We start from the raw sequence: 20483 nt of genomic DNA, 5'->3' as shown, positions 1-20483 counted from the left end.
CTGTGTCTTTTTCATTTATCATATTTTTATATGTTTTCATAGTGTGCTATCAGTTGGGTTTGTGTACTTTTTCCGGGCACAAAACCGTGTTGACCTATATTAAACAAATTATTTTTTAACCAAATGATTCATTATTTTCTATTTTATTACCCTTTCATACACTTTCATAATATGTGACGTTAGACTAACTGGTCTATAATTGCTTGCCTCTAGTCTTGATCCACTTTTGAAAATAGGGAGTTATATATGCTAATCTATGTTTAACATATATCTCGCTTATATCTACACTTTGTCTTAGCAGTATTGCAAGCGGCTCTTGGCGATAGTGAGTGCAGTTTTTTTTAACAAAATCGCTGGAACTCCATCTGGCTCGGCCACTGATCCATTTTTAATTTCGCTTATAGCCTGCACAATATCCGCTTCATTAATATCTATATCTATTAGATATTCACTATTTTCTTCTCTCATTTCTGTTTCATTATTCTCATTTACAATTCTTGCCGTGAATTCACTCTTATATTTTCTGCTAATATGTTACATATTTCCATTTTTTTATTCGTAACCGTCCTTTCATTCTTAAAGGGCCTATTTCTAATCTCCCCTTATTCATCTTTTTTGCATAGGAGTAAAGTACTTTGGGGTTTTTCTTGATTATTTTGAAGTGTCCTTTCTTCTAAGTCCCTTTTTTCATTTTATTTTGATACAATGTTTTTTTCTGCATTTTCTATCTTACTTTTTATTTCCATACATTTTTTTCTTTTGCAAGATTTTTTCTTCCACTTTCTAATTTTCTGAAATAAGATCCTTCTGTCTCTTGGTAAGCATAACCGATTTTTTTTTTTTTTTTTTTTTAATCGGTACATATTTTTCAACGATTTTCTACAGTATTTTGTATAATATATCCATATTTACCTGTATATTTACCACTCACTAATACATTTTTCCAATCTTTGTTCAATTCTTCATTTATATCTGACCATTTTATATTCTTACCATAGAAATTATATCTTCCATATCCTTCCCATCGTTTTGTGCCTTGTTTACCTCTGCGTTCACTTGCTTTGGAATGGACTATTAATTCTATGACATTGTGGTCTGAAATTCCCGTGTTATACACTATTATTTCTTAAACATAATTCACCTCATTTACAAATACTAAATCTAGGACATTGTCCCTTCTTGTTGGAATGTGGTTTATTTGTTGCATATTATGTTCTAATAGCATATCTTGAAGCTTTACAAACTGTCTCTTATCTTCTGCGCTACAATTACTTTCTTTTTTATATGTATATATATACAACCACTTTCTTCTATCCGTTCTTTCCAATTCACGAAAGGAAAGTTAAAATCTCGGAATAGGAGTATATTCCAGCCTTTATGGTTTCTACACATATCTTTTTTTTCTATTATTATGTCAAACTCCTTAGTATTTGGGGGTCTGTAAACTACAATATTCACTAATTTTTCATATTCAAATTCTAACGCAATCAATTCACATTGTGTTGCTGTATTTTTCACAGACTTTTCCTTGATTTATGTCTCTTTCATATATTGCAGCTCCCCCTTGATTCCTATTTGTTCTGTCTGATCTATATGTTTGGAAACCCTTTATCTTGTCGTTTACTGCCAGTCCTCTTGGGAATACCATGTTTTACTTATATTTAACATATTTTTTCAATTTCGGTTAGTTCTTCTAAGAACTTTATTTTCCTTTTAGAGTTACTCGTGACTAAACCCTGCGCATTCATCACTATTATGGTTTGTGTTTTATCCCCATTATTTAATATTGGTAATAATATGGATTCTCTCATGCTTCCTTCCTGTTCTGATATGATGTTCTTATCTTCATTTCCAGGAATTCTGCCATAAAAATCCAACTTTTCTATTATATTTGCTCTTTCGCCTTCATATTTATTTTTGTGTATACCTGCAATTATCCCCATATCTGCACCAACCCCTGGCATTATAGATGCATTCTTTGTAGTTGGGCTCTAATTGTGCATATTTAGGTTGAAAGGCATCATATCTTGGGGCCTTTTGTGCATAGCGCAGTATATACTCGGCTTGTTTTTTGTTTCTTTTTTTGTTTCATTTTGCTTTCATTTTTCTTTTCTGTTTGCTGAGTTTTCTGACTTTCATTCATGGTTGCAGGATGCATATATCAACATTTTTTGTTGAATTTGCATCCTTTTTGTTCTTTCAGGTTTTTGCATATTTTTAGATGGAGATCTCTGCTTTCGTCTCCATATCTGTCTAAATACGCACATTTACCATATATTTCATAATTATGGCATATTTTTGGATGCTTGTAGTAGCATCTTTCGCCATATCTGCAATTCCCTCTTTTCAGTGAATTGCAGACTATATCTTTCTTTTCTTTTTTTTCTTGTTCTTGCTCTTCCCTAAAAGTATGTAGGTCCTGGTAGAGTCTCTTGGGTCTATTATTTGTTTCCATAGGATACTCTATTTCTACCTATGCTGTTGAATGGCATCAAATGTTGTATCAATGATTTCCTCTGCATCCTTACACATATCCTGTTAATTTTTCTGTTCTTCTTCTTCGTCTTCTTCTTCTTCTTCGTCGTCTTCTTCTTCTTCACTTATTTGCAGATTCAGTCTCGACTTAATTATATTTTCTATCCATACTAAGCATGATGAGCGGAATACCTTTGTGTCTTTAGTACTTATTTTTTGTTGCATTTCAGCACAATTAGGATGTGTTGGTACATGGCATACATCGCATTTCCTTAATAATTGTTGCGGGTTAAGAATACTTTACCACATCTTACATGTATTGCACCATTTAGGCATTCTTTTTCCCAATGCATCAATCAGCACATTCACCATATTGGACATTTTATTGTTCTTGAATGGAATGTGTTGATTGATGTAAACTTTCTTTATAAGTCTCTTTATCCCCTGGATCTTCTTTGGAATTTCTTCTAATATTTTGATGATGTTTTCTGCAGACTTGCTCCAGTTTGTTGGATCATATTGTTTCAATATGTTTGAGAATATTTTTCCATCACACTGCTTGGAGCTACTTGTGACCTCTGAACAGAGGCTGGCGAAAGGAAGCTCTTCCTCAGAAAGGAAACCTGCCAACAGCTGGAAGAGGATAACTCTCCCTCGGCAGGGGAGGTTGTCCAACACCTGGAGGCTGAACTCTGGGCAGCTCACTCTGTTTCCCCCCCATCTGAGCAAACCTAGACAGAAGTTCTACATCATGAACTGCCCTTGGAACGTAGCTAAAGCTCGTTCCAGGGTTCACCCCAGAGGGATCTCCCGACAAGTGACTACGAGGAGTATTTGTCAGCAACTGCTCATGCTTGCCCGCCGAAACAGAATGAACGTTTGGGTGAGCAGGTGCTGAGATGAAGACGGTTAGGTGTGCATGAGGGGTGGGTTGACCCCTGGGGTGGATGTCTGCTCCCATTGCTTACCAGCTGCAAGACCTCCTGTAACTCTTCCTTGCATGGGGAACCTGTGAGCCCCAAGGAAAGCCAAAGTAAATGCACATAGTCGTCAGTAACAGACTCCCCTACGGCAGCGGCAGGCATTGCTTTGCTATGGGAAGCAACATAGGCCTCTGGAACGTAAGGTTGTCCCCAAGTCACATGGGGGCCACTCGTATTTGACCGACCTACAGGGGAAGCTGACCAAACAGGGTCAAGATGGCAAGGTCGAGCCGACGGAGTTCGATGGTGAAGTTTCTTCCCCTTTGAGGATGACTCCGAAGGAGAGGAATCCCTCGAAGCCGCCTTCTTCCATCGCCTGTTAAACCTCATCATCCACTGGGAGGGTGAAACCTCATCCACTGGGAGGGTAACCACTCTTGTCAAACCTGGCATGGAGACTCCGGCATGCAGGAGTGACCCGTACACGCAGGGCAGAGACCAAGAGGATCGGTCTCATCTGCCGACATGAAAGTGATGCAATGGTGCCCTTCATTGTCGGGGTAAACCCTCATAATTAAGATCCCATCAGGCAGGCATATTGGGAAATTTTTATTTGGTTTTAATGGGGGAGCAAGACGTCTGTACTCCACCAAGCAGAAATTAAAAAGTGACAGTTGTTTACTAGTTCTGGTGTGACCAGGGCGGTTGGTGTACCACCCAATCCCCTTCGCTAACTAGTGGAGGTTAATTACACCTCGCAAAACCTTCAACAGCTGGTTTCAGCTATCACTGAAATAATACTCCTACGTAAAGAGCGTAAGGTTGGTATATAGTGTCAGAACAAATACAAGTTTATAAATCACCCTTTTTCATAATTAAATCAACATAAAAATAAATCAAGTTTTGAAAAACTACTTGATTTTGTTTCACTTACATGGTAAGTTGAAAACTTAGGATCATTCCTTGACCTTGTTGAAGACCTCTGAGAAGATGTTGAAGAACATATTGACGTTGCAGATGGTACTGAGGGGACATTTGAAGCAGGTGAGGCAGACTGCTTTGAAATTACAGGATGTGGAATTGAAGTTTTTGGCTTCATGTTTTCTTCACTGGTTGGTAATAATTCCTCCATTTTGAAGATCATTTCCCCATCATCTTTAGGAGTGAAATAAAGAAATATGATTAGCCACAAAGAGCAATATTCAGGAACACCTCTTATTATCATATTCCAATAAATTCAATACACTGATTACATCATTTAGTTAGGACTTATATTAAAGACTTAAAACTGCATTTTCTTATTGACATAAAATATTTCCATAATTAAATCTGCACAGAATAAAGTTTTAATAAGCTTACATTGACATGTTTTTCAATGTTATCAGTCAACCACATCAGTTGCATATTCTTTCATGGACCCAGATACTTTGTCCACCAACACAAAGTGGCTTTCTCCAACTTTAGCATTTAGCCAATGCACACTTTGGTAGGCTATTTTCATGTACTGTATGTGCAACAGACATCATTTACTTTCTGATGTCTGTCTCTGCTAAATATTCATACCCTCCTTGGCAAGCCAATTATGGGTATGGTAGTTTGGATTACTTTATTAATTCTTTCTATATATTAATCAAGGGAGATGGCCTTATTTGCATTGTCTCCATCCCTGGGAGTCCACGAGGTCATCACTCTTAGCAATCCTTCATGAGGTTTTTATTTTGCCTTTGATAGTTTTTCAGCTAGATGATGGACCAGTATTCAAATTAGACAACAGCCTAGTAAACAATTATCAGATTCTAGCACTGACATCTTTCGACTTCCAACAACTATCAGTATAGAGAATAATCTCCAATTTCCAAGTCTTTGAAGTAAGAGTACAACTTGGAGAGGGTCACACCTCTTGGCAATAGACATCTTTGACTTCTTAAACAGTTAATAATCAGGGCAGATAGTTGTCATGTCAAGAAATGTCCTCAGAAATCAAAACAGACAAGGTTTGGTTGTCTTCAAGTACAAGATTTTATGATCTTTCAATTTTGCATTAAATGTCACTACAGCATCCTATGTCGGTACTGTTTTGTATATATTGTGCTAGCAGGCAAGACCACTTTTTTACTTCGGTGATTCCATGTATCCCAGGAGGGTTTAAATTGGATGGGATTTAGACTTTAGGTCAAAGGTCAGGCACTTGGATTAGGAAGGTTAATTATTAATCTAGATTTGCTTTCCCAAGTTCATCATGAGTATTTTTTGCAACACTCATACCAGACTTATCTATAGTATCACACCCCCACTTCACTGGAATTGGAGACCCCACTAAAGAACATCATTCCTGAGATAATGTTCTCTCAGTTTCACAAGGCAATCAAAGGTGGCTTGAAGTGGGAGGTATGGTCGACCATTTTTCGTCAGTCAAAAAAGCTTATTCAAATTTTCTATTGAAAACTTTACTTAAATTTGTATTTTTTGCTGTAACTTTTGTCTGACCTATGATATAATTATTTGGGGACTTTCAAAAAATACAAAGTGAGGTAATTATTACATAATTCCAAGTATAACACAAGAGCAATACAGTAAATGTAGTTGGCTTCAAATAATAAGGCTCTTCTGTTTAGGGGGTATTTCATTTAAAATGGTGTCCAAAATTATTTTCCGGGCATTTTTCACAAAGCATGCCCATGAATTGAGTGACATTACAAGAGTTCAAGTCAATGGAATTTCCTAACTCTACAACAGGAGTACATCTACGATTGAAATGTCAACATGATTAATATTGCGTATGAGCAAAGCCTACACTGATTTGATACAAGCTTTCAAATTAAAAACATTACTCAAGGAAGTTGATCTGTGACAGTAAACTATAAAAATAGCCATACATACCTTGTTTGGCCTTTTTAATAATGCCATCTGTATGTGTGGACAAAGCATTAGCAGTAGCATTTTGAAGTTGTGATAATGGAGGCAATGGTTTCCCTTGACCAAGAACCATACCAAACAAGCTAATTTGAAGTTCATCCTCTTCTGGCAACTCTACATTCACTCGCATTCCAGCTATGATGCACGGTGCCAACTTTCTAACTTTAAAATAAACACTCTGAAAAAGAAGCAAAGGGAAATCTTGACAAAATATTTTATGTAATTATTGCTTGCATCCTCTACTTACATTCCATTTAGGGGATAAAGGAAATCTTTGCAACAAAGTCATGGTAGCTCAGTGTTATCAACAGCCACTTTTCATTACATTGGTCTGAGTTTAATTCCTGCTCATTCATAACAAATATTAGGAAATTCAAAACAAAGGTGCATAATAAATGAGGATATGTAATACCATCCAAAAAACTAAAGCCTTAAAAAGTCGGGGATGTCATAAAACTACCGATGACTAATTTGCGTATGTAACGCTTCTAATTCAACAATGAATACATTTCATTTCTAATAATACATCACAGGTCTAAAGGAACTTCTGATACATGCATAAGGCCTGTTTAAATATTCTGAAGTTATAAATAAAAAAAATGTCATGACTGAACAGTTTAAATATAAAAATTAAGTATCACAGCAATAGCATTACCAAATTTATAATGGATTGATTCTTTTCAGAAAAAAATTAAGGAAAATTAATATTTAATTGTAGAAGCCATAGGAAGATAAGGGAATAAGGTTGTATGATGATAAAATGCAAATTATACTTAATACTTGACCAGAAATAATATGAAAAAATAGAAAACCTCTATGTAAACTTACCTGGAGCAATCTGTCAAAATATTGATTGAAAGAGTTATGGTTAAGGACGGCAGGCACTTTAGCTCTCCATACTCTTGTAAACATCTGCAAATTGGTTACAATACTTTCTCTGGGAACACCAGGAGGTGCTTGCGTGGAAACTGTTACCAACTGCATTGGTGTGCAGCCCTCAACAAGCAGTCCAATCATTTCAGCATCTTCTCTATCATCCAGCTAAAAAGATAAAAAGATTGTTCATGCTTATCATAAAGTACAGATGGGAAAGGAAAAACCATGTGTAAAAATAATGAAACCATTTTTCTTTATACATTGTTTCTTTGGTACTTATGTTGTATTGGAATCTCTGTTCTATTCTTTTACAACAAAGTCTTTAGAGACCACACAGCACATCCTCAAAAATAGGTTTTTCTTCATCAAAACTACTTTTTTATACCTCATGTTTTCACCATATTACCACAAAGCTTTGTTATTTGATCAGAGAAGGTGCTATCATATAGTATCAATGAAATAATATGCTCAAACCCAGTCCCCTTCAACATCTCATCTAATGAAATCGACCTTACCTCTAGAACACATGTGTCTTTATTACCAGATGACAAATCAATTTCAGGATGATCATCATCAGAATCCTCAGTATCCGAGTTTCTTCCACCATTCATGTCATCAGAAATTGCATCCTAAAATGAAGCATAGTACATTTTAGTTATCTTTTCTTAGCTACATCAATCCACCTAATTATTTATGTATGATGGATTCTGAATTTGGGCAAACAAATGTTGTGAAGTAATACTGAACACAAAAAAAATAATTTAACAATGATAGTTAAAATTATTTAACAAAAAATGTTACTTTCACCTCCCACATATAAACAAATGTAGAAGTAATTTGTTCTCTACTACTATTAATTTTCAAACCCAACAGGCACACAATATATGACATTTCTCCAACAAAACATATAATTGACAAATTAGTAATATACAAGCATCTGAAATTCACATTGTTGGCATTTTGAACACATAATAAAACAATTATTTTACCCACACATCATTTATTACTTCTGTATCATATAAAGATAAACACATTAGTTATAATAGCAAGACATTTATATTTTCTTGTTTTTTGAAACCATCACTACTACTTACCTCCAAACATTCGGTTTCCTTTAAAAATAATTGTGGAAAGAACATGCAAATATATATGAAAGTATTGTTTAAATATGCTCACCTGCATCTTCAAATATATTCAAATATCTATTGCTATTTTCTTTTAGTTTGTCTAGTTTGCATTAGATTATCTACTTTGGGGACCTACTTTGTTAATGAATAGCCATGGACAGTTTAAAATGGACAAATGGAAACAAGCAAGAATTTAGTTAAGGTTTCAAAAGAAAACATGGAAGCAAGTTATGTTTTAGACATGTCATTCTGGATCTTTTTATATCTAATGGGCGAATTGCAATATTATGCTGAAAAAGGTCATACAGTAGTTAATTAGTAATAACTTCAAAGTAAATAAAAGTTTTGACTTTTATAATTCTGCACTTGTCTTTACAACCAAGCTAGAAATGTGAAAAATACAGTACCAAGTACTGATAATAACAATCATGTTCTTCTCTTCCTCCAGGACAATCTCTTTAAGCTTTCAAAAGTCTTCAGCAGCACAGTAGTTCTCAAGTACTTGAACCAAAAAATGGTACAATTTTTTGTCACTAGCTGACACTTGTGAGACAGGTTTTGGAGAATAGATATTCAACCCTTTATTTAGTACTTTACATATCTCTTATCAGGCTATTTGCTTGCTTTTCCAACCACAACAGTAAATACAATGGATACTTTATAAAATGTATTCCTAAAGAATGTGTCAGTCAGTTCACTGGCTTGTCTCATAAATAAAAATCCTCTTTGTTTTATTAAAATTAATTCTCTCAATTACCTATGTACAGTATATGTTACAGTATATACAAGTATATATACATACAATCAAATACAAAACAGTAAAAATATAATCATCTAAAATATCAACACCCAGAAAAGAGAAGCTAAGTATCAACAGTAGATGAGGTAAATTATGAACTTGTAGAGGCATTATACAGGATAATGCAGCAAAGCATAAAGAGTTGACACACTTATAAATATTGTAAAATGTCAAAACTATAATGAGAGGTGGTCTCCTATCAAATTGGCAAGATCCTGGGAACTATTCAATGGAGTGGAAAAAAGATATTTTATGAAGTTGTTATTTCACTTTTTAAAGACACTTCAACCTCAACTCCAAATTATAAAGCATACACTAAAAACATAATTCTAATAATAAAATTGCTTATTTTTATAGTCACACGGCATTCATATTGCTTCTCTCTTGAAGATAGTTAAATGTTGAGGTCTACTCTACCCTAAAACTAATGCATTGCCAGATTCTTTCCTTTTGATTACCCTACCCCTCTAGTGTAGTAGATACCTTGAACAGTTTATACCAAATCTGTATTCAAACACAGAATCAATATTCCCCAAAATTCTGAATACAAGTAACAATTGGTTCTCCACCCAAGGATGCTTCTATTATGGATAATTTTTACACAATGTTTACAATATTAAAATATATTACAGGGCATAAAAGCTTTCTTTTGGGCATCTCCAGGAGAAGCCCCAAAGAAAGCCACCAAAAGCATGTATTGTGAATACTGAAGAAACATAAGTGGAAACTGCAATTGAAAATAAATTAAGTGAAACAGATTCTTTGGAAAGAAAACTAGGTGATGGGGAGGAAAAGGTGAATTCCTTAAAATTTGAAATTAAATTATTCCCTTAAAATTTGAAATTAAATTATTCCAACATTTCAAGGAACTGTTTGCTAAAAGGAACAGTAATTTACATAGTGTGAACTAAGACAGAAGTCTTTAATATGCCCAACAAGTTTGAGCGTACTACAGGTGTGAGCATAATACAAGCAGGATGGAAGAATTGGAAAAAAGTGTGTGAAGTACTATGCGACAGGAAAATAAGGGTTAAGTTGAAAGGTAAAGTACACAGGACAGTTGTGAGACCAGCAATGATGTATGGAGCGGAGACGTGGGCAATAAAGAAGACAGAAGAGAAGATGGATGTGGCAGAGATGAAAATGTTGAGATGGATGTGTGGGGTGACAAGAAGAGATAAGATATGAAATGAGGTAATTAGGGGTACCACAGGAGTTAGAAAAGTATCAGATAAGATCCAAGAAAGTAGACTGAGGTGGTATGGTCATGTCATGAGAAGAGATGAACAGTATATGGGGAGGAGAGTGATGCAAATGGAGGTACAGGGAACAAGAAGGAGAGGGAGACCAAAGCGAAGGTGGGTGGACTGTATCAAGGATGACCTTCGATCAAAGGGATTAACCGGCGATGAGGTGTGGGACAGAGGTAGATGAAGAAAGTTGACAAGAAACATCGACCCCACATAGAAGATGTAGACAAAGAAGACAGGTTTGTGCAGGTGGTGTAGACCTTTTGAAAAGACAAATTTCAAAGGGTAATATATAAACTGAGAATAAATATACTTCAGTACTGAGAAGTTTTGCCCTCACTCTTCACTTTTAATCCCCTTATATATATCGTTATGTGAGGATAATGTTTGACACATGCTTACCAAATCCTTGAATTATTATCCAAATGATACCAGCAAATAGCTGATGCAACACTGAAATCCTAATCTGGAGTGCACATACCGTAAGCACTAGATACAGCCGACGAGAGAACTGAAAGACAAAGGGATATTGTCTACTACGCAGTAGTGTTACCATACACTACCACATGATCCCAATACTACACTAGAGTGGCATAGTAATTACAAAGAATAAAATGAAAAAAATTATAGTTTTAGGGTAATGTTGATATTTAACCAGCTTCGTTACAAACAAAATGAACACCAGGGGAGGTTCAAAGAAATAATGTTATTACCATATTAAATGTAATGATACAGAATATTCAGAAAAGAATTAAGGGAACTTATCATTCAGCTTGTCATACCGGCCTTTTAGTTTGAGAAGATAAGAAGTCAAACGAAACACTAAAAAATGAGGTGGTTAAATGAAGTGCTTATATATACTTAAAAACTAATCAATAGTTTCTCAGTCAGTTGTGTTTTGTTAAACAGAATAAAGTACCTTTCCTCTACCACCTCATGAATCAATTTCAGTGGCTTTAGGATGAGTAGCAACCATAAAACTAGTTTTCTTGGAGTTTGCTTCAACTTTTCTGCATTGGCATTCTATTGTCTTAGTTTGAGTTTTCTACCTTTAGGAAAAATAAAATTTATTCATCCAGCTACCTTTCATCTATTTACTGATACTTCAATTTATTCCTAGTCAGTTATATAACGGATTTTGAGCGAAGCGAAAAATCTATTTTTGGGTGAGATGGCCATGTCGTCCTGATGGAAGTTCCTATAGGGTAGCTTCCTAGGGTATATTACAACTACGGCGATATTCCCAGAGAATTTACCTTAAGGTACCAGAATTCTAACTCCTGGAGCGAGTATCCCTCGTGAAAGGGATATCGCGACATATCAGAGGACGTATTCTAGACACGCCATATGGCAATCTACATCCTGGACAGAGATTTCGTCTCGTAGGAGGTGATTGGCGAGATACGAATTCGGGAAAGAAAAAGGGGAGCCGCTCCCAAGGCTTCCCTATCCTCCGATTCGTATGCGTGCCTATTCCTTGTAGCGTACACGAGGTGCTACAGATACTGTATGTAGGGAGGGGTCCTACAGCCCTTTCTTAGAAAGGCAAGGGCGGGTCCATCAGGACGACATGGCCATCTCACCCAAAAATAGATTTTTCGCTTCGCTCAAAATCCGTTTTTTGGGCTCAAGCCATGTCGTCCTGATGGAAGTGTACCAGAGCATTACTGTATCTGTGGATTCTCAGAACGTGCCGTACTCCCCGGAGGTAATTTTTTCCCGGTCGACTAGACCTAGAGACCTAAGATGTTACCGTTATACATCTTTTCAACTAACTATAAACTATGTTAGAGCTTCCTGCCCCCTACAGGGAAGAGTCCTACTAGACTCTGGAAAAGTCTCGAAGAGTACATATACCTATGTATGAATACCAGGCAAGCTAATATAGTGGTCTCGCCCTATATTAAGTAAAGCATAGTTTGTATAGAACCACTGCGTCAATATATATTGACCAGTAATCCGCACAATACTTGTATTGGACAAAGGTTTATATCCGCATAGGAAGAAACTAATAAAACCGCCCTCGTCCCTTTATGGGACGGAGTCCTCCCATTAGGGGACTTACATAAACCAATGCAACATAGCTTGCATAACAGAACAATTCTATCAGAATTATCCCAGATAAGATACATAGAATTAAATGCTCAATTATACCAATAATTTGACACAGGTGAAAGAGACGCAAGGTTCTCAAGAACAAGTTTATTGACAGACAATAAACAGACAGGTTAACAACAAATATATATATATATATATATATATATATATAAAAGAGGATAACCCAAAACTTTAAGCATAAGTATGATAGTAAACAGAACTTGTTTATCTGAAAGAAAAACCATTAAACGCCACTTAATAAGATACCGAGGTATCAAGTCATAAAAGTCTGTATTACAAATCAATCACATTAGCGTTAGAAACGCTCGGCACACATGTCTGTACTTATGCTAGGTTCACCTTTGAAAGAAGGAACAGTCTATGTAGGCACTTGGTGCCCTCCTTTAGTTTGTAGTACAGTATGTATCTACACACTCACCCTGGACTTAATCGTCCCAATTAAGACCACTGTTCCTCGCAGAGTTAAACAGTAGGGTTAACTACACGACCCACTGCTACCACAGATCTCTTAAGTTCCTCTACTTGCTTCGCATAGTGGCGAAAGAACACCCTGGAAGACTTCCAGCTCGTGTATGAACGGAGATGTTCAAAATCCATACAATTAAAGAAATTTAGGGATGAGGCAACTTTCCTCGGATCGTGACCTGCGGGTGTACTGTCAGGATCCGCTCTGCGAATAAAATATGTGATTTTCGCTCTGAGTTGATTCAGAGATAAATTTGAGCCTGATGTTTCTCCCCTGAATAGTTGACCACCCTTGAAGTCTGAAGTTCTACGAAGATAGACCTTTAGGCATTCTACTGGACATAGAGATGCATCTTCTTTCAGAGGGCAGATTCTCCAGGGACCCCACCTGTTGGTGGGTAACTCATTCTTGGCGAGAAACGTAGGATCCGGAAACAGGTTCAGATCCCCCCCATCCAGGAACTGAACACGACCTGCCTCTCTCGAGAGGGCTACGATCTCACTAACCCTGGCCCCGGACGCGAGTGCAAATAGAAAAATAACTTTTTGCGTCAAATCCTTTAACGCACATTCTTCATTGCTCAACAGGGAGGCGAAATGAAGAACTTTGTCTAAAGACCATGAGATGGGCTTTGGAGGTGCTGAAGGTCTGAGCCTAGCGCAGGCTTTCGGAACTTTATTAAAGATCTCGTTACCTAGGTCGATCTGGAAGGCAAATAAAATGGGTCTCATCAAAGCAGATTTACACACTGAAATCGTGTTAGCTGCCAACCCTTGGCCATGGAGGTGGATGAAGAAAGATAAGCAGAAGTCTGTTGAGATCTCCTGCGGATTCTTTGCCTTTACAAAGGCCACCCATTTTCTCCAAGATGACTCATATTGCCTTCTAGTCGATTTGCACTTATATTCTTCTAGGAAGTCTATGCTGGCTTTCGAAATCCCGAAACGCTTTCTCACCGCAAGGGCGAGAAAATCATGAGCTGCAGGGTCCGGGTTTTCTGTAATGAAGCGCAGACAGTCGACTTCTGGACTCGCTGGGTCAGAACTGGATGTGGTAGCGGCACAAACTTCATCTGTAGTTCCAACGCCAAGGGGAACCACATACTGTTCGGCCACTTGTGGGCCACTATTGCCGCTACCCCCTTGAAGGATCTCAGTTTGTTGAGGACCCTCAACAGAAGGTTGTGAGGAGGGAACAGATAAATCCTGGACCATCTGTTCCAGTCGAGGGACATCGCGTCCACTGCTTCCGCTAAGGGGTCCTCGTACGGGGACACGTACAGGGGCAACTTCTTGTTGTCTTTCGTCGCAAAGAGGTCTATCTGCAGTTCTGGGACTTGATTCAGAATGAAGGAGAATGATCCTGCGTCTAAGGACCATTCCGACTCTATCGGTGTGAACCTGGATAGAGCGTCCGCTGTCACATTGCGGACTCCTTGAAGGTGAACTGCCGACAGGTACCACTTCTTCTTTTCCGCCAATCGGAAAATGGCTAACATCACTTGGTTGAGAGGTGGTGACCTCGACCCTTGTCGATTCAAGCATCTCACAACCACCTCGCTGTCCATCACCAATCTTATGTGGATCGAGTGACGCGGGGAGACTTTCTTTAAGGTAAGGAGCACTGCCATAGCTTCTAGAGAGTTTATATGAAAGGTCCTGAATAGCTTGGACCAAGTCCCCTGGACTTTTTTCCGATGAGAGTGACCTCCCCATCCCTCCTTTGAGGCGTCTGAGTGAATCGTCATCGACGGGGGAGGTGGCTGAAGAAGAACCGACTTCTTTAGATGTCTGGCTTGGGACCAAGGCCTGAGAAGAGTACGTAGCCGAGGCGGCACTGGTCTTCTCAGATCTCTTCGCGCGTTTGATGCATACCTTCACCAAACTCCGGTTGCATCCTTTAGCTGTGCTCTTAGCACTGGGTCTGTCACTGAAGCAAACTGGAGAGAGCCTAGTACCCTCTCCTGTTCGCGTCTTGATATCCTTTCGGAATCTAGAAGTCTCTTGACAGAGCCCGCTATTTCCTTCCTTTTCTTCATCGGGATGGAGAAACTGTGTGACAAAAGGTCCCAGTGGATTCCCAGCCACTGGAACCTTTGGGATGGAGAAAGTCGAGACTTTTTTCTGTTGATCTTGAAGCCTAGGTACTCTAGGAACTGGATCACCTGACTGGAAGCTTGCAAGCATTCGGTCTCGGATGCTGCCCACACCAGCCAGTCGTCCAGGTAGGCTACTACCTGAATTCCCTTTAGGCGTAATTGTTTGAGAGCTGCGCTCGCAAGCTTCGTGAAAATCCTTGGGGCTATGTTTAGCCCGAATGGCATGGCTCTGAAGGCGTATAGTCTCCGTTGTAACCTGAACCCTAGGTAGGGGGAGAGTCGACGGCTGATTGGAATGTGCCAATAGGCGTCTGACAATTCTATAGAGACTGAGTATGCCCTCTTGGGCAGTAAGGTCCTTATGTGTTGCAGTGTTAGCATCTTGAATTTGCAATTCACTATGAACTTGTTGAGTGGCGACAAGTCCAGAATGACTCTGAGCTTTTCCGAGTCTTTCTTGGGAACACAAAACAGCCTCCCTTGGAATTTGATGGACTTCACCTTTCGGATCACCTTTTTCTCCAACAGTTCTTGAACGTACTCCTCCAGAACGGGGGTGGAGTGTTGGAAAAACCGAAGGCACGGGGGTGGAGTGCTGTACCAGCTCCAGCCCAGTCCATTCTTGAGTAGGCTTTGGGCCCAGGGATCGAAGGTCCAGCGATCCCAAAATTTCATCAGTCTCCCTCCTACCGGTATCGTTTCACTTGGACTGCCGTCCTGAGGTCTTGCCTCCCTGACCACGACCACCTCTGAATCCCCTTCCCCTTGAGGGGCGCCTAGACGAGCCTCTGGCTGCTCCTCTAGGTTTTGCAAGAAAGGAAGAAGACTGTCCTTCGAACATTGGGGGTGAATGTGGATGACTGACCTGGCACAGCCTGGGGTACCCACTGAAAAGTAGTCGGGGTTTGTGCCACCATCTGGGGCACTGGAGGCAATGGCAATTGCAGTTGCTGTTGCTGTCTAAAAGGCTTGGCTGACCGAGACGGTAGCCTAGTCCTCATATTCTTCCTCTTTGGTTGAGGACCCTCATCCGGGGAAGATTTTCTTTTGATAGCCAGGCCCCACTTCTGGAGAAGGTTTCTATTCTCCACGGCGGCCTTATCAACAACCTCTTTGACCACATCGGTAGGGAAAAGGTCTTTTCCCCAAATGTTGGAGGAGATTAACTTCCTTGGCTCGTGTCTCACCGAGGCCCCGGTGAACACGAACTCCCTGCAAGCTCTCCTTGCCCTGACGAAGCTATAAAGGTCCTTCGTCACTGTGGCTAGATGAGACTTAGCCACTACCATGAACATTTCATGGACCTTGGGGTCACTTGCCATCGTCTCAAGAGTAGTCTGATGAGACATTGAGGCAGCCAGTCTTTCTTTTGTCTCGAACTCTCTTCGTAAAAGAGAGTCGGACAGCTTGGGGAGGTCCTCGCCGAATTGCCGTCCGGCAATATCAGCCTCCAACTTTCCCACTGAGAATGTCAGATGGACATCCTTCCAGTCTTTGTGGTCCATAGGCAGGGCCAGCGACAAGGGTTTACACTCCTCCAGGGAGGGGCAAGGCTTGCCGTTCTCGACTGCCTTTAGGACAGCCGCAAACCCTTTCTGTAAAAAGGGGAAGGCTCTAGCAGGAGAGGACACAAAAGAAGGGAGCTTCTTGTTCAATGCAGCTACCTTCGAGTTAGAGAAGCCCCTCTCTTTCATCGAGGATGAAAGTAGGGCTTGAGCCTTAGCGTGGTCCATAATTATGACCTCCTTCGGCTCTGTCTCCTCCCTTGAAGCTGGTTCTTTTCTCAGCCGGACATAGCAGTCCAGATATGATGCCTTGCTGGGCCAAAATTCCACCTCCTCTAGTGGAACTGAACCCAGCTTATCCGAGATGACGATCTTTCCAGTCGTCATTGGCATGTGCTCAGCATACCTCCAGGGGTTAGCATCTGAGCATATGGGAAGGTCTTTCACATTGAGCCCTTTCCGGGGTCCACGTGATTCTGCCAGGGACTGCATACGCAGTTCCACAGCAGCCGCCTTCTCCTGATTCTCCTTCTGCATTTGTTGGATCATTCCAACAATCGAAGAGAGGGCCTGTCCCAGTTCTACTGGGAGACCGGCCGATGTTGAGGGGATAGGATCCGGAATCTGAACCGGAATAGCCGACACCTCGTCGACCTCATCCTCTACGACATCCGGGGTTTGAACTTCATCCTGACCTTCTGCCAGGAGGTCTTGTTCCAAACGTTCGTCCAGGTCAGACATCCTGTCATCTAACTGGATGTCTTGCATCGCAACTGCGACTTCCACGTCCACCTGGACTTGATCTTGAGGGATCTCCTCTTGAGGCTGGGGAATCACTGCATCAGCTGATGCCTGGGGAAAAAGATACGCCCTCATCTTCTCACTTGGAAGATAAGGGCCAGAGGTGTTCTTCTTGAAGCCCCTTACCCAAGTACGAAGCTTTTCCCTTGCTATATCCCTTGATTCCGCCGTTCTAGGGGAATCAAAAGCCTCAGTAATCAGGTTAGTGCATACAGTACATACCTGAGGGTCCCAATACTGGAGATCATCCTTGGAGACAGCGCATGCTGCATGTCTCCTACAACACTCATGTCCACAGAGGTTCTTGCTGCGGACATTGCAGAAAACATTTCCGCACTTCGGAGGGTCCTCCTGTAAAGAGAAGAAATTTCCATGAGTATCAAGTGAACTATGTATCACTGGATATGCATAGTATAGCATAACAATTCATAAAGGAAAGACACACACTTGTGTTTCCCTCACAACCCATTGTTGCAGCCTTCCAGATAATAAAATCAAAAATGGTTTATCTCTTCTAGAGTAACCAATGCAAGGTTTCCAGAGGAAACAGGTAGAGCTCACACCTAAGCAATGATTTTAAAATCCTGGATAATAGACAGGGAAGAACTCAGCTTCCTATCTGAGGGCAACAGCAAAGGGGCGTGCAAGAAAACACAATAGTGTTAGAAGACACAGTGCTGTACCAAAACCCTTACTATAGTTTTCCTCTTACTGTATATGCTATACAGAAGAATACTAGTACAGTATAGGGGGATGTGTGCCGGCCTGCCTTTGCCGGCCGGCACACACCACAACTAGCTTTAAAGTATACTACTTAACAGCTATAGGGCGGCAGCACTCTGGTTCAAATGCCTGTGCCGGTCGGCAGCAACTGCCGGCCGGTAACAGCCAGTGTTGGCCGGCAATGGCTGCCGGCCAGCAACTACACAAGGTAGTACCCAGCTGCCGGCCACACTCTTGGTGACCGGCAGACAAGGGCTGACATAAGCCGGCCGGCAAAGGTACAAGACCGATGCCAGCCGGCAGCAAAAGAACCAGAGGACTACACCTGCCCGGCTGCCGGCCTATGAGGCCGGCAGCCGGGACAGGTACAGCACTTAGAAGAAAAATAGAATGGATGCCGGGATAAGAGTGTACACAACCTCCAAGCCCGGCAACCAAAAGAGTGCATATAAGGAAGGGGAGAAACTAATTCAGGCTTCCTTGACCCATGCCGTCCGGCTCTGCCGGCAGGCATAGATGAGGGACCAAGAGAGGTCCGGGCAGCACTCTAAAACATAAGACCCTTGCCGGCCAGCAGCTCTGCCGGCCGGCAAGGGGCTGAGTCAATTCCACATCCTAACCTATACTAGGTCCAGAAGTAGAACGACGTACAGTACAGTAAGACCCCTGCCGGCCAGCTCTGCCGGCCGGCAAGGGGCTGAGTCAATTCCACATCCTAACCTATACTAGGTCCAGATGTAGAACGACGTACAGTACAGTATGAAGAAAGAGGGGGAAGGGACAAGAGGGTCCTGCCAACCTTGCTTTAGTGACAGATCACCCGCAGCTAAGAAACTTATCTTAGCCTAAGGGAGATCTAAGGGGAAAGGCCAGCAATACTTGCCAGCTTCCAGAGCACCAAAGCAAGGAAGGCGTTGCTACTTCCAAGGGAAGAACTTATCCTCCCGCGAGAACAGCAACAGGACTAGTCTGGTAGATCACAAAAGAAGGAATCATATCCACAGAAACCTTTGGTAGTGACCTAAGGGAGCTAAGCTCCCTTTGTATGTGTTAGGTCAGCGAGGGGGACTCAGCCCCAAGCCAGACAACACAGACTTAGACTAAAAACTCTGTTGTTCTGTCCCTCTTGAACCATAACTACAGGAACAGGAAGGTACAGTAACACCCTAGTATAGTTTTATCGAAAATAAATTTCGGAAAAAACCACTTAGGGATAAGCCCAAGGCTTAAACAGAGGGAAAGGGATTGCATACCTTCTACGAAGAAAAGAAAGCAACCGGGGAGTATGATAAAGTATACTAAGGCTCCATAAGCAACTAGCCTAGGCACCAAGAGAATCGATTACCTAATTCACCGAAACTCACTCGTATACTATCTTGGAAATATTCCACACAGTCTAAAATGTATAAAATATAGCCTAAAGCTTCAATAAAATTTTAATTACACTCGGAAAAACCATAATCATGCATGAAGTACTAGGACCAAACGACTAGGCTATATGGCCTAGCGTAGGCCAGAATGGCGAATACTTCGCCAAATAATACTAAGCACGAAAGGAAATCCTATGTAATGCTAAATAGCTAAAATTTATTAAAGCAAAACAACCAGGAATGTCGCTCTGACTAACTAACTTATACCTAGCGAGCGACAGCATCCAAGACGCCTCTGGTAGGCTACGGCTCTTGTATCAAAGATTAATCCTATTAATCACTCAAACTTTTACCAAGAGCCTACATTTATACATAACAGACACTATACTCAACTTATCAGAGGCCGACGAAGATGAAGAAGCCATGAAAAGTCGAATAAATCCAAGATTTGCGAGAAAAACAGGAAAAAACACCGAGTTGTTAAGCTACGCAAAAAGGAATACAGATGGCGCCAGGATTGGCGCCAGGCACGCATACGAATCGGAGGATAGGGAAGCCTTGGGAGCGGCTCCCCTTTTTCTTTCCTGAATTCGTATCTCGCCAATCACCTCCTACGAGACGAAATCTCTGTCCAGGATGTAGATTGCCATGTGGCGTGTCTAGAATACGTCCTCTGATATGTCGCGATATCCCTTTCACGAGGGATACTCGCTCCAGGAGTTAGAATTCTGGTACCTTAAGGTAAATTCTCTGGGAATATCGCCGTAGTTGTAATATACCCTAGGAAGCTACCCTATAGGAACTTCCATCAGGACGACATGGCTTGAGCCCAAAAATACTTTTACTTCTTAGCTTTGCTTTATCTTTTTATCTGAATTGACTTTTGATTAGGATGAATTCTCACCATAGAGGCTAATTTGGCTTAAATATGAACAACGTGTGCATTAAACAATACAGTAATGTAAAATTTAAAAGTAATTTTTATTTGCAAAAATTTATAAATTTAAAAAACCACCTTTTATTGTTAATCAGCAAA

At 40.4% G+C, this 20483-nt stretch overlaps 2 protein-coding genes across 5 annotated transcripts in view; both read right to left on the bottom strand.

Moving 5' to 3' along the window:
• The window catches only part of LOC137641610 (prostaglandin reductase 1-like), a 581256-nt gene that overhangs the window by 116937 nt on the left and 443836 nt on the right, over positions 1-20483 (bottom strand). The gene's annotated exons all lie outside the window — the stretch shown is intronic.
• LOC137640409 (uncharacterized) overlaps positions 1-20483 on the bottom strand; it is a 205415-nt gene that overhangs the window by 8253 nt on the left and 176679 nt on the right. The window contains exons 16-19 of the mRNA XM_068372967.1: positions 7706-7819; positions 7143-7355; positions 6279-6492; positions 4333-4553 (exon numbers count right to left, since the gene is read on the bottom strand). Of these exons, the coding sequence (XP_068229068.1) occupies positions 4333-4553; positions 6279-6492; positions 7143-7355; positions 7706-7819 (762 nt within the window). The remainder of the gene's footprint in view (positions 1-4332; positions 4554-6278; positions 6493-7142; positions 7356-7705; positions 7820-20483) is intronic.

The sequence above is a fragment of the Palaemon carinicauda genome, chromosome 5 (genome assembly GCF_036898095.1).
Source record: "Palaemon carinicauda isolate YSFRI2023 chromosome 5, ASM3689809v2, whole genome shotgun sequence".
NCBI lineage: Eukaryota > Metazoa > Arthropoda > Malacostraca > Decapoda > Palaemonidae > Palaemon > Palaemon carinicauda.
The sequence above is the reverse complement of the archived record's forward strand: the minus strand, read 5'-3'. Positions and strand labels throughout refer to the sequence as shown.